The sequence below is a fragment of the Leucoraja erinacea genome, chromosome 6, assembly GCF_028641065.1.
Source record: "Leucoraja erinacea ecotype New England chromosome 6, Leri_hhj_1, whole genome shotgun sequence".
NCBI classification, from domain to species: Eukaryota; Metazoa; Chordata; class Chondrichthyes; order Rajiformes; family Rajidae; genus Leucoraja; species Leucoraja erinaceus.
The window spans coordinates 45,311,972-45,328,328 of NC_073382.1; the positions used below are offsets into that span (position 1 = coordinate 45,311,972).

Genomic DNA, 16,357 nt, shown 5'->3' on the forward strand with positions numbered 1-16,357 from the left:
TTCTTTACTCAGAGAGTGGTAGCTGTGTGGAATGAGCTTCCAGTGAAGGTGGTGGAGGCAGGTTCATTTTTATCATTTAAAAATAAATTGGATAGTTATATGGATGGGAAGGGAATGGAGGGTTATGGTCTGAGCGCAGGTATATGGGACTAGGGGAGATTATGTGTTCGGCACGGACTAGAAGGGTCGAGATGGCCTGTTTCCATGCTGTAATTGTTATATGGTTATATGGTTATAGGTACGGGATACTGAGTTGGATGATCAGCCATGATCATATTGAATGGCGGTGCAGGCTCGAAGGGCCGAAGGGCCGAATGGCCTACTCCTGTACCTAATTTCTATGTTTCTATGTTTCTATGTTAATTAAGTTAAATTTAGAGATACAGTGTGGAAACAGGCCCTTTGGCCCACAGAGTCCGTGCCAATGCACTAGTTCTATCATATTTATGGACAATTTATGGAAGCCAATTACCCTACAAATCTGCACGTCTTTGAAACTTGGAAGGAAACCTGAGTCGGCAAACCGCCCAGAGAGAGAAGCCGCCAGCCCCTGCTCGCTCCCGAGGACCAGAGAACCAGAGAGGAGGGTGGAGGGAGGCGGCAATGTCGGCGGATGCTGGACAAAGGGCCAGTAAGAAGAACCAGGGCCATACTTTCCTCACCCTCAAGGTCGGATGCTGGAGGCTCCCCCAGGGCACGGTGGCCGGGCGAGGAGAGCGATGACGGTTCGCGGGTCGATCCGGACGGAGGCGACGGCTGCAACGGTCCTTTATGGCCGTCTGTATCTGGGATTGTGAAAATGGCACCAAAACCTGGCAACCCTCGTATATGGACTCAGTGGGCTGTTTCTATACATTCAGTATTTAATCGGGGGTTGACCATATGTATGGCAATAATCTTACTGACTTCTATGCAAAAAACCAATGTCACTGATAATAAAGAACCATTGAATCAGGAACGGATTTGAAAGGGTTTAATTTGCTTTGTTTTTTCCATCCAGACATTCATTCAATGTATTTGGGCAAGTGGTGTGTGAATTGAAGAAGATAGGATTTCTCATTCACTGCAGTCAACTGCGAGGAAGATCCGTCTTTTATGGACAAACTCTTTGCGTACGGTTGAGTTGAACTGGACACTTTACCCTCCAAACAGCCTGTTTTATAAAGATAACATTATGAATTTTTGGATGTAAAAGTTTTAAAGTTTTGTTGACTTTATTATTATTGCCGCATGCACCGAGTTACAGTGAGAAACTTTATTGTTGCCGGCTATCCAGTCAGTGGAAAGACGATACATGATTACAATCAGGCTGTCCACAGTGTACAGATACAGGATAAAGGGAACGTTTAGTAATGATAAAGTCGAGTAAAGTCTGATTAAAGATAGTCCGAAGGTCTCCAATGAGGTAGATGGGAAGCCAAGACCGCTCTCTAGTTGGTGATAGGACAGATTAGTTGGCTGGGAACAAACCTGCAGTCGGATGGAGCTGTTCCCAAACCAGGCTGTGATGCATTCCATCAAGGAACATAAAAACATGTATCAGACCCACAATGTCTGGGTTGAACATGATGCCAAGTTAAATTAATCTCCTCTGCCTGCACGCGATCCATATCCCTCCACTCTCTGCATATCCATGTGCCTATCTAAAAGAGACAAAGTGTTGGAGTAACTCAGCGGGGTCAGGCAGCCTCTCTGAAGAACATGGATCGGTGAAGTTTCGGGTCAGGACCCTTCCTCAGGCTGGTGCGGCCGATGCTTTAAAGTTTTGTATCTGTAGTAAATTTCTGTTTGTGACTAAACTAGATAAATATTCAGGCTGACAAAGGGTCCCGAACCAAAACGCCACCTATACATGTTCTCCAGAGATGCTGCCTGACCTGCTGAGTTACTCCAGCACTTTGTATCTTATTTTGTAAACCAGCATCTGCAGTTCTTGATACCTACCTGCCCGTGATCCAACTCCCTACATACCCTGCATATCCATGTGCCTATCCAAAGTCCACTATCATATCTGCCTCCATCACCATCCATGGCAGAAGGCGTGCCATGCCCCCACGACCCTCTTCGTAGAAATCTTGCTCCACAAATCTCCTTTAAATTATTTTAGGATGGAAAAGCTTAAGTTAAACAGTTCAAAATAAATTAACATTAATTCAAAATATTTTCCATTATCCCAAGTTATTATCTGTAGTTGGTGGCGTGCTGGGTCATTGCAGGGGGCAGTTCAGAAACAAGTCCATGTGGGTTTGTAATGAAGCCTACATTTAAATGACTACAGGAACTAGGTATTAATAACATTTGGGTTGCTTCGTGCTTCCTGACTCTATGACTCTATGAAGCACAGAAACAGCCCATTTGGCCCAACTCATCCATGCTGACCATCGATCACTCCTTCACACCAGTCTAATGTTATTCCACTTTCACATCCACTCCCTACACACTAGGGGTAATTTACAGAAATCAATTAACCTACAAACCTGCACGTCTTTGGGATGTGGAAGGAAACCAGAGCACCCGGAGAAAACACATGTAGTCACAGGAAGACCATGAAAACTCCGCACAAACAGCACCCGAGGTCAGGATCAAACCTGGGTCTGGCGTCGTGAGGCTGCAGGTCAACCAGCTGAAGAGTGGCGTTAGTTAATTAAATTAAAATGGACCATGATAATTGGCTCCTTAAAAATTAATGCTTGTAATTGAATTACCAAAGAAAATATTGTCATATTTGTCCACGATAATGGATGCCATTAATAAAATATATTGGCCAGTCATCAAATACAGAATGTTATTCTGACAGAATATACCCTTAAATCATGATCAAAACCTGATCCTGAGATGGCATGGTGGCGCAGCGGCAGAGTTGCTGCCTTAAAGCGCCAGAGACCCGGGTTCGATCCTGACTACGGGTGCTGTCTGTACAGAGTTTGTACATTCTCCCCGTGACCGTGTGGGTTTTCCCCGGGTGCTCTGGTTTCCTCCCACATTCCAAAGAACATACAGGTTTGTAGGTTAATTGGCTTTGGTAAAATTGTAAATTGCCCCTGGTGTGTAGGATGGTGTTAGTGTATTGGCTAATCGCTGGCCGGCATGTATTCGGTGGGCCGAAAAGTCTGTTTCCGTGCTGTACCTCTAAAGTCTTAAAGTCTAGAATCTAAAACCAAATATTGTCATCCTATAATAAGAGCAAAAAGATGTATAAGTAGATGAATTGTATCTATATAATATTAAATGCAGTGTTCAATAAAACTCCCAGGAGGGTTTTCAATTTGATATTATTAAGTCATTAATTTCCATCTCTTGTATAATGGATGGTAATAGTACATATTAAATTTCAACTGCATTTGTCTGTTCAGTTTAATATTTTATTTGGTTCTTTGTGTAGATTCCTATCAGTCTCCACTGTCCCGCTGTTCACTCTGACTTCAGTCGCAAATTTAGGCAGCTTAAATTAATACCCATATAACACTGTATCAAGCAAAGGGAAAGCAAAGTTTAGACTTTAGATTTCAGAGATATCACCTGGAAACAGGCCCTTTAGCCCAGCCAGTCTGCGCTGACCAGTGATCGCACCGTACACTAGCACTATCCTACACGCTTGGGACAATTTACAATTTTATGGATGCCAATTAACCTACAAACCAGTACTTCTTTGGACTGTGGGAGGAAACCAGAGCACCCGGAGAAAATCCATGCGGTCACAGGGAGAACATATAAACTCCGTACAGACAGCACTCGTAGCCAGGATTGAACCCGGGTCTCTGGCACTGTGAGGCAGCAACTTTACTGCTGCGCCACTGTGCCGCCCAAGTCAATGCAAGGATCATGAAGCATGATTCAGATATGAGGCAGACGGCACTAATTTGTATTTAGATGGGCTGCTGACTGTCCCTTTGTGTGATACTGTGAAAATAGCTTGGGGAGAAAGTGCGAGTGAGGGGGAAGAGACTGTCAAATGTGATGGGGCTACCAGTGAACAGTCTGCAGTGGAGGCCACAAAGTAATAGGGCAGATCTTCCACTGCCCGGAGTTTCCGGGAGACTGCACCCTGAACCAATGCACAAAGTCTTCTGCATTGAAAAGAGACTTGGACAGGTTGGACTAAGGGTAGCACAGTGGTGCAATGGTAGAGATGCTGCCTTACAGCACCAGAGACCCATGTACGAGCTTGACTAAGGATGCTGTCTGTGCGGAGTTTGTACGTTCTCCCTGTAACTGCATGGGTTTTCTCTGGGTGCACCGATTTCCTTCCACACTCCAAAGACATGCAGGTTTGAAGGTTAATTGACTTCTGTAAATTGTAAATTGTCCCTAGTGTACAGGAGAGTGTTAGTGAATGGGGATCATTGGTCGGTGTGGGCTCGGTGGACTGAAGGGCCTGTTTCTCCAAAGTCTATAAGTTTATGAGTCTTAGGAGCAGAATTAGGCCATTCGGCCCATCAAGTCTACTCCGCCATTCATTCATGGCTGATCCATCTTTCCCTCTCAACCCCATTCTCCTCCCTTCTCCCCGTACCCTTTAACATCCTTTCCAATCAAGAACCTATTCATCTCCACTTTGGCAATGAATTCCACAGTTTCGCCACCATCTGACTAAAACAATTCCTCCTTAACTCCTTTCCTAAGGTACATCCTTTTATTCTAAGGCGGTGCCCTCTGATGCTAGACTCTCCAATCCTGTCCACATCCATTCTATCCAGGCCTTTCACTATTCAGTAAGTTTCAATTAGGTACCCCTTCATCCTTCTAAACTCCAGGGACTTCAGGCCCTTTGCTGTCAAATGCTCATCATATGTAAATCCAATCGTCCCCAGGGTTATTTTGTAAAATAAATGTGCAACCAAGGCAGTTCAAACATCAAATGATCCTATACTCTCCCACTAGTGGAAGCTTTCTCCCCACATTCCTTCCTCTGGCAATTTGCGACTCTGCAATCCTTCTGTCTCTCACCTTCAGCTTTTTCATCTGTGGATCACTCATCCGCCTATCAAAGCTCCCCCCACCTCGCCTGTTTTGACCTTTCACCTGCCAGGCTTTGTCCTGCCCTCCTCTCTCCTAGCCCCCCCCCCCCCCCCCCCCCCCCCCCCCCCCCTGATGTGGTGAGTTACTCCAACACTTTGTGTCTTTTTTATCCATATCTTTCCATTCCCTGCATATATGCCTATCTAAAAGCATCTTTTAAGCCACAGTCATATATCTATGTCTACCATCACCCCTGGCAGCATGCTCCAAGCACCCGCCAATCTCTATGTAAAAAGTCGTGCCATGCAAACCTCCCTGAAACTTTGCCTCTCTGAACTTAAAGCTATGCTCTCTCGTCTTCTTCACACAGAGAATTGTGAGTCTGTGGAATTCTCTGCCTCAGGTGGTATCTCTGGATACTTTCAAGAGAGAGCTAGATAGGGGTCTTAAAGATAGCGTAGTTAGGGGATATGGGGAGAAGGCAGGAACGGGGTATTGATTGGGGATGATCAGCCATGATCACATTCAATGGCGGTGCTGGCTCGAAGGGCCGAATGGCCTACTCCTGCACCTATTGTCTATTGTCTATTGTCTTTGACATTTGTAAAGCCATCTCTAGCAGCGTTCCAGGCACCCAACCCCCCTCCGCACATCTACTTTAAACTTTGCACTTCTCACCTTAAAGCTACGCCTCTAGTTTGACATTTCCAAGGGTCCGACTGTCTACCCTATCTATGCCTCTCATAATTATACATACTTCTATCAGGCCTCCCTTCAAATTCTGGTGTTCCAGGGAAAACAATCCATTGGTAATTCCTTCTAATGTGCCTAGTATCGATTTGGGACAAAATTTGGACAGTGAGAATCTCTGAAGAAACATCACATATACCAGTGATATGTACAGAAGTCATTGAGTCATACAGCATGGAAACAAGCTCTTCGGCCCAACTAGCCCACGCCGACCAACATGTGACCAACATGCCCCATCTACATAAATCTCACCAGCCTGCATTAGGCACATAATTCCTCTAAATCTATCCTATCCATGTACCTGTCCAAATATCTCTTTAATGTTATGTGAGTATGGTCGGGGGATGTTGCCAGGACTCGAAGGCCTGAGCTATAGGGAGAGGTTGGGCAGGCTAGAACTTTATTCCTTGGAGCACAGGAGGATGAGGGGATCATCTTATAGAAGTGTATAAGATCGTGAGAGGATTAAATAGGGTTAATGCACAGAGGTGGGGTATCAAGAACCAATGGACATAGTTTTAAGGTGAGGGGAAAGATGTAATAGGAACCTGAGGGGCAACTTTTTCACATCATGGGTGGTAGTTATATGGAACGAGCTGCCGGAGAAGGTAGTTGAGGCAGATATTGTCACAACATTTAAGACATATTTAGACAGGTCCATGGATAGGATAGGTTTAGAGGGATATGGATCAAACACAGGCAGGTGGGACTGGTGTAGATGGGACATATTGGTCGGCGTGGGCAAATTGGGCCAAAGGGCCTGTTTCCACGCTGCATGACTCCATGACTACATACACGAGTCAAGACTGTTTATTGTCATATGTCCCAAACAGAACAATGACATTCTTACTTGTAGTACAGATGGTAGAGGCAACAAAGTATATATGGGAGAAAGAGCCAGAGAATAGAGAGAACGTGCTTTAAAGGAAGGAGCCAATACCATACATAGACAATAACAGAATCAAATTTTAATACTAATTGAACCAGGGATACACTGCACAAGTACATACCTGCCTGATACGAAGAAACCTCATCAGGGCTCTGTACAGACCCAGTGTTCATTTGAACTATAGGCTCACTCATCTTGTCCAACAACTTCTTCACTTTGCATTTCTCATCTTCTGTTACAGGAGATAGATTTAACATTTTTCCATTCAGTTCCTTTGTTTTTGTCGTACACTCGCGGGAGACGTTGGATGGGTCACTCAAATACACGCAGGTGAAAACCAAACCCCGCTCCTGTACATCTTTCAAACTGCAACACGACCGGACTGCGTTTTGCAAAGAGAACTACGAGAGAGGGAAATTTACCATTAGTGACTCCTGGAACATAGACCACAGAATAATACAGCACGGATACGGATTGTTTTCCCTGGAACACCAGAATTAGGCCCTTTGCCCCACAATGTCTGTGCTGAACATGATGACAAGTTAATAACAAGGAACTGCAAATGCTGGTTTATACCAAATATATACACAAAATGCTGGAGTAACTCAGCATGTGATGCAGCACCTATGGAGAAAATGGATAGGTGACATTTGGGTCGGGACTCTTCTTCAGTCTGAAGAAGGGTCCAGACCCAAAATGCCACCTATCCATTTACTCCAGAGATGCTGCCTGACCCATTAAGTTACTCCAGCATTTTGTGTCGATCTATGATGGAAAGTTAAACTGATCTCATCTGCCTGTACATGACCCATATCACTCCATTCCTTGCATATCTATGTGCCTATCTAAAAACCTCTTAAATACCACTATCGTATCTGCCTCCACCACCACCTTCCAAGTACCCATCACCCTCTGTGTAAAAAAACATGTCTAATCCTAATCTCTAATCTTGGCATTATTCTGGAAAGCCTCCACTGCACCCACTCCAAAACCACCACATCCTCCGTGTAATGGGTCGACCAGAACTGCACACAGTACTCCAAATGCGGTCTGACCAAAGTCCTATAGAGCTGCCATAGACTTATTCATTCTGCAATAAATAAAGATATTGAGAAAGTTTCAAACTACAGAAGATACATGAAGTGTCTTTCATGCAGAATTCTGACAAATTTTCCATCCAAACAGGGACTGTACGGTTATGCAGCAGTAGAGTTGCTGCCTTACTGCGCTAGAAACACGAGTTCAATCCTGACAATGGGGGCTGTCAGTACGGAGTCTGTACGTACTCGATGTGGGTTTTCTCCAGGTGCTCCGGTTTCCTCCCATACTCCAAAGACATACAGGTTAGTAGGTTAATTGGCTTCGGTAAAAAAATTAAACTGTGAGTAGTGTGTAGGACCATGCTAGTGTATATGGTGATCGCCGGTCGACACGGACTTGGTGGGCCAAAGAGCCTGTTTCCACGCTGTATCTCTAAAGTCTAAAGTCTAAAAATTGAAACAAAATTTAAATTTAAAATAACTAAATATCAGTTTTAACTAAACAACTGTGTCAAAAAAACAAACGCGGGAAAGTGGGGCCAGCTTAGATGAGGCTTGGTTAGCATGGATGAGTTGGGCCGAAGGGCCTGTTTCCATGCTGTATGATTCTATAATATGAAAATAGACCCTTCGGCCAGCCAGGCTGCATTGTCATCGCCCCCATTTTTGTGTTACAGTGTTTCCATTTGTTTGGGACGACACTGGGAAGAGGAGGGGGATGTGTTTTGTTTAGTTTAGAGATACAGCATGGAAACAGGCCCTTCGGCCCATCAAGTCCACAACGACCATTGATCACCTGTTCACACTATTTCTATGTTATCCCACTTTCTCATCCACACCTTGCACACTAGAGGCAATTTACAGAGGACCAATGAACCTACAAATACGCTCGTCTTTGAGATGTAGGAAGAAACTGGAGGACCCCGAGGAAGCGCAGGCGGTTACAGGGAGAACGTGCAAACTTCGTACAGACAGCACCCGAGGTCGGGATCGAACCAAGGCCTCTGGCGCCGTGAGACAGTGGCTCTGCCGCCTATGCCATCTGATCTGATCTGGGCAGCACGCAAAACACAACTCTTCACTACACCTCGGTACACGTGACAATAATAAACCTAAACCTGAACAAAATCCAGAACCACAAAGGTTTTTGGCATTTAGGGCAGCATGAAGAAGAAATGCCGCTGCCCGTAAATCCTCATGCAAGTCAAACTTACCTGGAGCACATATTTCCCACTCGCTTCTGATGCTGTGACATTCTTCAGACTATCTTCAATCTCTTGCCTCATTTTGGGATGGTGAGTGTTGACGATGGCGGCATAAACTGGGGTGTGAAGCAGGCATGCAGTAAATGGTTACGTTAGGGCATCATGTTCTTAACTGACACCTTGCTGTTGTGCAAGGTCTCTGACAAGTCGATCAAGGAAGGGAGGCACGGTGGCACAGCGGTAGAGTTGCTGCCTTATAGCGCCAGTGACTCGGGTGCGATCTTGACAACGGGTACTGCCTGTACAGAGTATGTACGTTCTCCCCATAACCGCGTGGGTTTTCCCCGGGTACTCCGGTTTCCACCCACACTCTAAAGACGTATAGGTTTGTAGGTTAATTGGTTTCTGTAAAAATTGTAAATTGTTCCTGGTGTGTAGGATAGTGCTAGTGTACGGGATCACGAGTAGGCACAGACTCGGTGGGCCGAAGGGCCTGTTTCCACGCTGTATCTCTAATCTAAACTAAAAATTCTATTAACTCCACAATGATTGTGATTATGATAAGATGTATTCTTCAGTTCCTTGCCTTGTGAGGTAAAAATCAATTTCGTAAAGAAATAATAATTAAAATGTCTTACAGTGTCATAGAGTCATACAGTATGAAAACAGGCCCTTTGGCCCAACTTGCACATGCAGATCAGTACGCCCCACCTACGCTCGTCCCACCTCCCCGTGTTCATCCCATATCCCACTAAACCTTTCCGACCATTGTACCTGTAAAGTTTATTTTAAATGTTGTTATAGTACCTGCCCCATCTACCTCCTCTGGCAGCTTGTTCCTTATACCCTCTGTGTGAAAATGTTACACCTAAAGTTTCTATTAAATCTCTACCCTTTCACCTCAATCCCATGTCCTCTGGTTCATGATTCCCCTGCATTCACCCTATCGATTCCCCTCGTGATTTTATACTCCTCTATAAGATCACCCCTCAGCTTCCTGCACTCCAAGGAATAATGTCCTAGTCTGCCTAACCTCTACCTCATAGCTCAGGCCCTTGAGTCCTGGCAGCATCCTCATAAATCTGCTCTGCATTGCAGTGACTGAGAAATAAAATCAGAAAACCCGACAGTATGCTTTGTATTGTATTAATTGTAGCATAAAATGACCACTGGGGGGGGGGGGTGGGGTGGGGTGGCGGGGGGGGGGTGGGCACAATGGCTGCCTCTTCAAAGGTCTGTCTGTCTTTTTCCTTCTTTGTGCTTTTAGTTTGTTGTAAAATGTATGTTTTAGTTTATCTTTAGTGTTGTATTATGTGGGGGATGGGCCGGTGGGGGAAACTTTTCTTATCTCTTTCCTTGACGGAGATGCGACTTTTTCCGTGTCGTATCCCCGTCCGCACTGCAACCTAACATCGTGGAGTTGTCGGCCTCTTGCTGGGACTTCTAGAGCTCCAAAATCGTGGCGCCTATGGACTTTACATCTCGGAGCGGGCGATCCATTTGCCAGGGTTCGGCCTTTGATATTGCAACCTGCGGGGCCTGCAGACTTTAACATCGTGAAGCTCGCAGTTCCGGGTTAGTCCAAGTCGCAGGAGTTTCGACCGCCCCGACACGGGAGCACGATCGCTGGTTGTGGATGGTTCAACTCCCCCGACCACGGGAGGAAAAGAGGAGGGAAGATAAGACTTTATTGCCTTCCATCACAGTGGGGAATGTGGAGGAGCTGCTGTGGTGGATGTTTATGTCGTTGTGTGTTTTGTTGCATTTTTGGTATGACTGTATGGCAAACCACATTCCTCGCATGTTTGCAAAATATACTGGGCTAATAAATTACGATTATGATTATAATTATGACATAACAAAGGGGGTAATAAAAGCGATGTTAAACATAACACTAATGCAACTTACCTTTTGCAGAACCTTCTGTGACCTCAACAGAGGTGAAAAAGACCATCAGTTTACTCAAGATCATTTTCTGAAAATCGTTGTATTCCTTACGAGAAGTCAGTGTAACTGTACTGAACGACATAAGGAATAGGATTCATCAAAGCACATGTCTAAGCTTGTTTCAGTGACTATCCAGCCATTGCACTGACAGTACAGCCCTCAATGGGTGAAGCTCACATGAACCTTATTACTAAACCATCTTCCCCTTTCTCCACCACTGGGACCCCTTCAACAAACTCTCTTTGGCCAAACCATCTAGGCCTTTCCCATCATGACTCAGTAGCAGCACAGTTGCGCAGCAGTAGATTTGCTAACTTACAATGCTAAAGACCTGGGTTTGGGTGTGGTCTGTATGGAGTTTGTACATTCTCCTTGTGACTGCGTGGGTTTTCTCCGGGTGTTCTGGTTTCCTCCCACACTCCAAAGATGCCCAGATTTAGTTTAGTTTTATAGGTTAATTGGCTTCTGTAAATTGTCTCTAGTGTGTAGGATAGTGCTAGTGTAAGGGTGATTGTTGGTCAACGCGGACTTGGTGGGCCGAAGGGCCTGTTTCCATGCTGTATCTCTAAACTAAACTAACAAAACAAAGCTGTTTCACTTTATTTCTGAATTGGCATGAGATGAATATATGATAAAGTTCATCATACAAGTAATTTCTTGCAAACAATGTGAACATTTTATATTCATATTCCACTGAAGACTCCTTAGAGAGATGTTCAGTTTAGTTTTGTTTAGTTTAGTTAATTGTCATGTGTACAGTGAAAAGCTTTTTGTTGCGTGCTATCCAGTCAAATAAATGACTATACATGTTTACAATCAAGCCGTCCATAGTGTACAGATACAAAGTATACTCGTGTCGTGTGTAGGATAGTGTTAGTGCATGGGGTGATTGCTGGTTGGCGTGACCTCAGTGGGCTGAAGGGTTTGTTTCCACGCTGTATCTCTAAACATAACCCTACCTCAGCAACTATGATCTGCTCTGGAATTTATTTTGGTTGCGCAAAGGACTTTGCTTTTGCATTATTATGGTCTGGTTTACCTGGTATTACTGGTTACTAATGTATTATATTACAAATTGTTGTGTGTTTATTTATGTGTTTTGCATTACTGGCCCTCTAAAACAACAGCGGGTAAGGATATCATTGTTCTGTTGCTGGTACATATGACAATTCAATACTCTGGACCTGATTCCTTCATGTCCTTGATGCTCCCTATTGTTGGAATCTTCTTTGCCTCTTCCACATTCCAAGATATCAATCAGCCTGTACCATCTCCACTCTTCCAATGGAGGCCGAGGGGCGATCTTACAGAAGTGTTTAAAATCAAGAGGAGACTAGATAGGGTGAATGCACAGTCTTTTACCCGGAGTTGGGGAATTAAGAACTAGAGGACATAGTTTTAAGACAGGCAGGTGCCGTGAGTAATTACTCAGGATAGGCAGTCAGTCGGCTTTAAAAAAATCTTAAACCGGGCATGCGCAGATTGTTCTCCTCTCCGTAAGCTGTCAGTTGATTTTTATAAAGTAATTTGTCTTCAAAAGCCACATCTCTTAATAAAGTACTGTATTTCCCGGCAATGAAGACGCATCCCAATTTGGGTTGCTAAATTTTGAAAAAAGGCTGGCGGGATATAGAATTTCTCACGCTCAAAACAATAATTAAATAAATAAATAAAAAGTAACAATTCAATTTACCCAAGGCTTCCAAATCTCCTCCATTCTGAATTACTGAATGGGTGGGGGGTAGAGGGTGACGGCAGGTGGAGAGATGGTGGGAAAAACGGGAGCACACCGGGACAAGTTGGATCAGTGGTGATCTTATTGAATGACAATACTAGCTCAAGGGAGCAATTGGGGGGAGAGTTCCTTTCTCAGCGTGTGGGGAGTCTGGCCCGGGTCAGTGCGGGCAGGAGCATTGAGAAGCAGTGGGTCGGGGATCATGCCAGCAACTCACTCACTCACCGCTGCCGCGGCGCTCGGGGCGCGGAGCCACCACATTGTGGCTGGGGAGAGAAGTAGCTCGGGTGGCTGCGAGCGGCCGCCGGGACCTCAGCGCCTTCTCCCGGCCGCTCATGTCAACCGCAGTGCTCTCCATCTGAACCTCTCTCTCCTGTCGCTCGCCGGCCTCGCTCATGTCAGCCGCTTTCCGCAAATCCGTAAATTCCGACTGCTGCCGGGAACAGGACATGGCCTCACTTGCTGCACTGGGTGACACTGAATGGCATTCACTGACCGGTCCGTGTCTTTCAACGTAGACCGGACAGTGAGGGGACCAGCTCAAGAGCGAGTCAGCGGGCAATGGATAACAGGGGATGGTGGAGCTTACTCCTGTGACAGTGCGATCAAGGGACCAATTGAGGTTACTCGCTCTGACACAACCCTTTTTCACTGAGGGTGGTGGGTATATGGAACGTGTTGCCAGAGGAGGTAGTTGAAGCAGGTACTATAACAAGAAGAAATGTCTTTAGTCAGAGGGTGATGAATCTGTGGAATTCATTACCACAGACGGTAGTGAGGGCCAAGTCATGGGTATTTGTAAGGCACAGTTGACAGATTCTTGATTAATAAGGGTGTCTAGGGTTGAGAGGAAAAAATAGATCAGCTACGAGTGAATGGCGAAGTAGACGTGATGGGCCGAATGGCCCTATTTTGCGCCTGTATCTTATGGTCATGAACATTTAAAAGAATGACACATGGACGGGAAAGTTTTAGAGGCATATGGGAACAATGCGGGCAGGTGGGACTAGCGTAGATGGGACACCTTGGTCGGCATGGGCAGGTTGGGCCGATGGGCCTGTTTCCATGCTGCATGACTATAATTCTGACCTCTTGAGTTCCCCAATATTAAAATCCCTTTTTACCACCTGCTCCGTGATCTCTAAACAGCTTACAATCAACTTTTGTTTGACAAGCTCATGTGAAGTGCTCGAGGTTTGACTATGTTAATGGAGAAATAATATTGTTGTTACAACTCGAATTATGTTAATACCCAGAACATCAGTGTATATTGCAGCTGCTCTACAATAAATCAAAGTTCGATCTTTAGACTTTACTTCAGACTATAGAGATACAGCATGGAAAGGCCCTTCGGCCCACTGAGTCCATGCCGACCAGCGATCCCCTTACACTAGCTGTATGTCTTTGGACTGTGGGAGGATACAAGAGCACCCGAAGAAAGCTCATGTGGTCACAGGGAGAACGTACAAACTCTGTACAGACAGTACCTGGGGCCAGGATCGATCTCAGGTCTCTGGCACTATAAGGCAGCAACTCTACCGCTATTCCGACCCCAATCAGCCCACCTAATTACAGTGGAGATGCAAGGAATTGCAGATGCTGGAATCCGGAGCAAAACACAACTTGCTGGAAGAAGTCTGTGGGTCCAGCAGTATCTGTGGAGGGAATGGATAGGCCACGTTTCGTGTCGAGTTTGAAGAAAGGTCCTGAACCGAAAGGCCACCAGCCTGTAACAATCCCGTCTTGGAATGAGAAACCAGTGAATTAAGAATTTGAGCAATTGAACAGAACACACTTCCTGGATGCCGCCTGGATTAGAGGGTATTAGCTACAGGGAGAGATTGGATAGACATGGATTGTTTTTTTCTGAAATACTGGAGGTTGTGGGGAGACCTGTTAGAGGTTTATAAAATTCTTTATAAAAATCTCTGAAGAAGCTCGAAGCATTTCCGAAAATCTGCCAGTGGAAAATCATATTTGCTGACTTAGGTTTAGTTAAAAATACAGCATGGAAACTGGCCCTTTAGCCCACTGCGTCCACGCCGATCATCGATCACCCGTTCACACTAGTTCTATGTTATCCCACTTTCCCATCCACTCCTTACACACTACGGACAATTTACAGAGGTCAATTAACCTACAAACCCGCACGTCTTTAGGATATGGGAGTAAACTGGAGCACCTGGATGTCACAGGGAGAACATGCAAACTCCACACAGACAGCACCCGAGTTTAGGATCTAACCTGTGCCTGGCAGTCTGAGGCAGCAGCTCCACCTGCTGTGCCACTATACCATGGATTTGTATGTTATATCCTACACTGCATGTTGTACACTGTACACTGTAGACTGCTTGATTGTAATCATGTACAGTATAGTTTAGTTTAGTTATTGGTTTTGTTTTATTTAGTGACACACTGAGTCCATGCAGACCACTAATCCCCTGTACACTGGTTCTATCCTACACATTAGTGACAATTTACAGAAGCCAATTAACCTACAAACCCGTCTTTGGAGCGTGGGAGGAAACCAAAGAATCCGGAGAAAGCCTACGCGGTTACAGGGAGAACGTACAAACTCCACCCGAGGTCAGTATCAAACCTGGGTCTCTTGCATAGAGTCTTACCTTTGACTGGATAGCACATAAATAAATGCTTTTCACTGTACCTCAGTACACATGACAATAATAAACTGAAGTAAACTAAACTGAACTAAACTAAACTGAACTAAAATAAAGTAAACTAAGCTAAACTAAAATGTAACCCAGACAGAGGCCCCTCCCGCTTTGGGCCCTGATATTGCCAGCCGGGATGTAGCTGTGTGGAGCAGCTGAGGGAAACATAGAAACATAGAAACATAGAAATTAGGTGCAGGAGTAGGCCATTCGGCCCTTCGAGCCTGCACAGCCATTCAATATGATCATGGCTGATCATCCAACTCAGTATCCCGTACCTGCCTTCTCTCCATACCCCCTGATCCCCTTAGCAACAAGGGCCACATCTAACTCCCTCTTAAATATAGCCAATGAACTGCCCTCAACTACCCTCTGTGGCAGAGAGTTCCAGAGATTCACCACTCTCTGTGTGAAAAAAGTTCTTCTCATCTCGGTTTTAAATGATTTCCCCGTTATCCTTAAGCTGTGACCCCTTGTCCTGGAAGCCAGCTGTGAACTCTCACCTCTGGATACAGTTGACCACATTACACATCCGTCCGTCCACACCCACCGGTCCGTCAGAGATCACGTTGTATACGGATCCCGCTCCACCGCGGATTTCCAGGGTCCTCCCCGTCAGGCAGAAGTGTGACCTGTGCAAGCTGAGCAGCAACTCGATGGGCAGAAGGGCCATCTCGGGGTCAGGGTCAGTGGCAGGGGCTTGAGGGGCCTCTGAACCCATCGATGAGAAGGCGGCTCGATCCACGGACATGGCGAGAGAAGAGTGGGGAGTGGAGAGCAGGCAGCAGAGAGCAGAGAGCGGGGCACCCACAATATCACTGCAACACTAGGCGTTGCAGACAGCTGTGAATGTGTATGAGTCCACACCTCTCTATGTTAAACATTGACCCACCCTGGAACAGCCCTTCCCTGTGGAACCAGACAAAGCGGTTTAAAACCGTGCTGACACACACAGGCTGCTCTGTCACCCATCCCTTCCTCAAGGTACTAAAATTAACTGCAGGAAGAAACATCAAAATGTTTTTTGAGGCCACATTTGGAATACCATGCTGCAGGTTTATACATCCCACCTCAACAATTGTGAGCAGTTTTAGTTTTAGTTTTAATTGGAGACCTGTGGACTATCTTTAATTGGACTTTACTGGACTTTCACACAGAGA

The 16,357-nt window shown here is 45.4% G+C and overlaps 1 protein-coding gene across 1 annotated transcript; it reads right to left on the reverse strand.

Moving 5' to 3' along the window:
- Window positions 1-958: 958 nt before the first annotated feature.
- LOC129698039 (mesenteric estrogen-dependent adipogenesis protein-like) lies at window positions 959-16,055 on the reverse strand. The gene is made up of 5 exons (XM_055636872.1): window positions 15,701-16,055; window positions 10,752-10,861; window positions 8,853-8,959; window positions 6,720-6,999; window positions 959-1,153 (listed from the first exon to the last, which is right to left on the reverse strand). Exons 1-5 carry the CDS (start codon window positions 15,946-15,948, stop codon window positions 1,005-1,007), a joined length of 894 nt encoding a protein of 297 aa, XP_055492847.1. The 5' UTR covers window positions 15,949-16,055; the 3' UTR covers window positions 959-1,004.
- Between the last annotated feature and the right edge of the window lie 302 nt (window positions 16,056-16,357).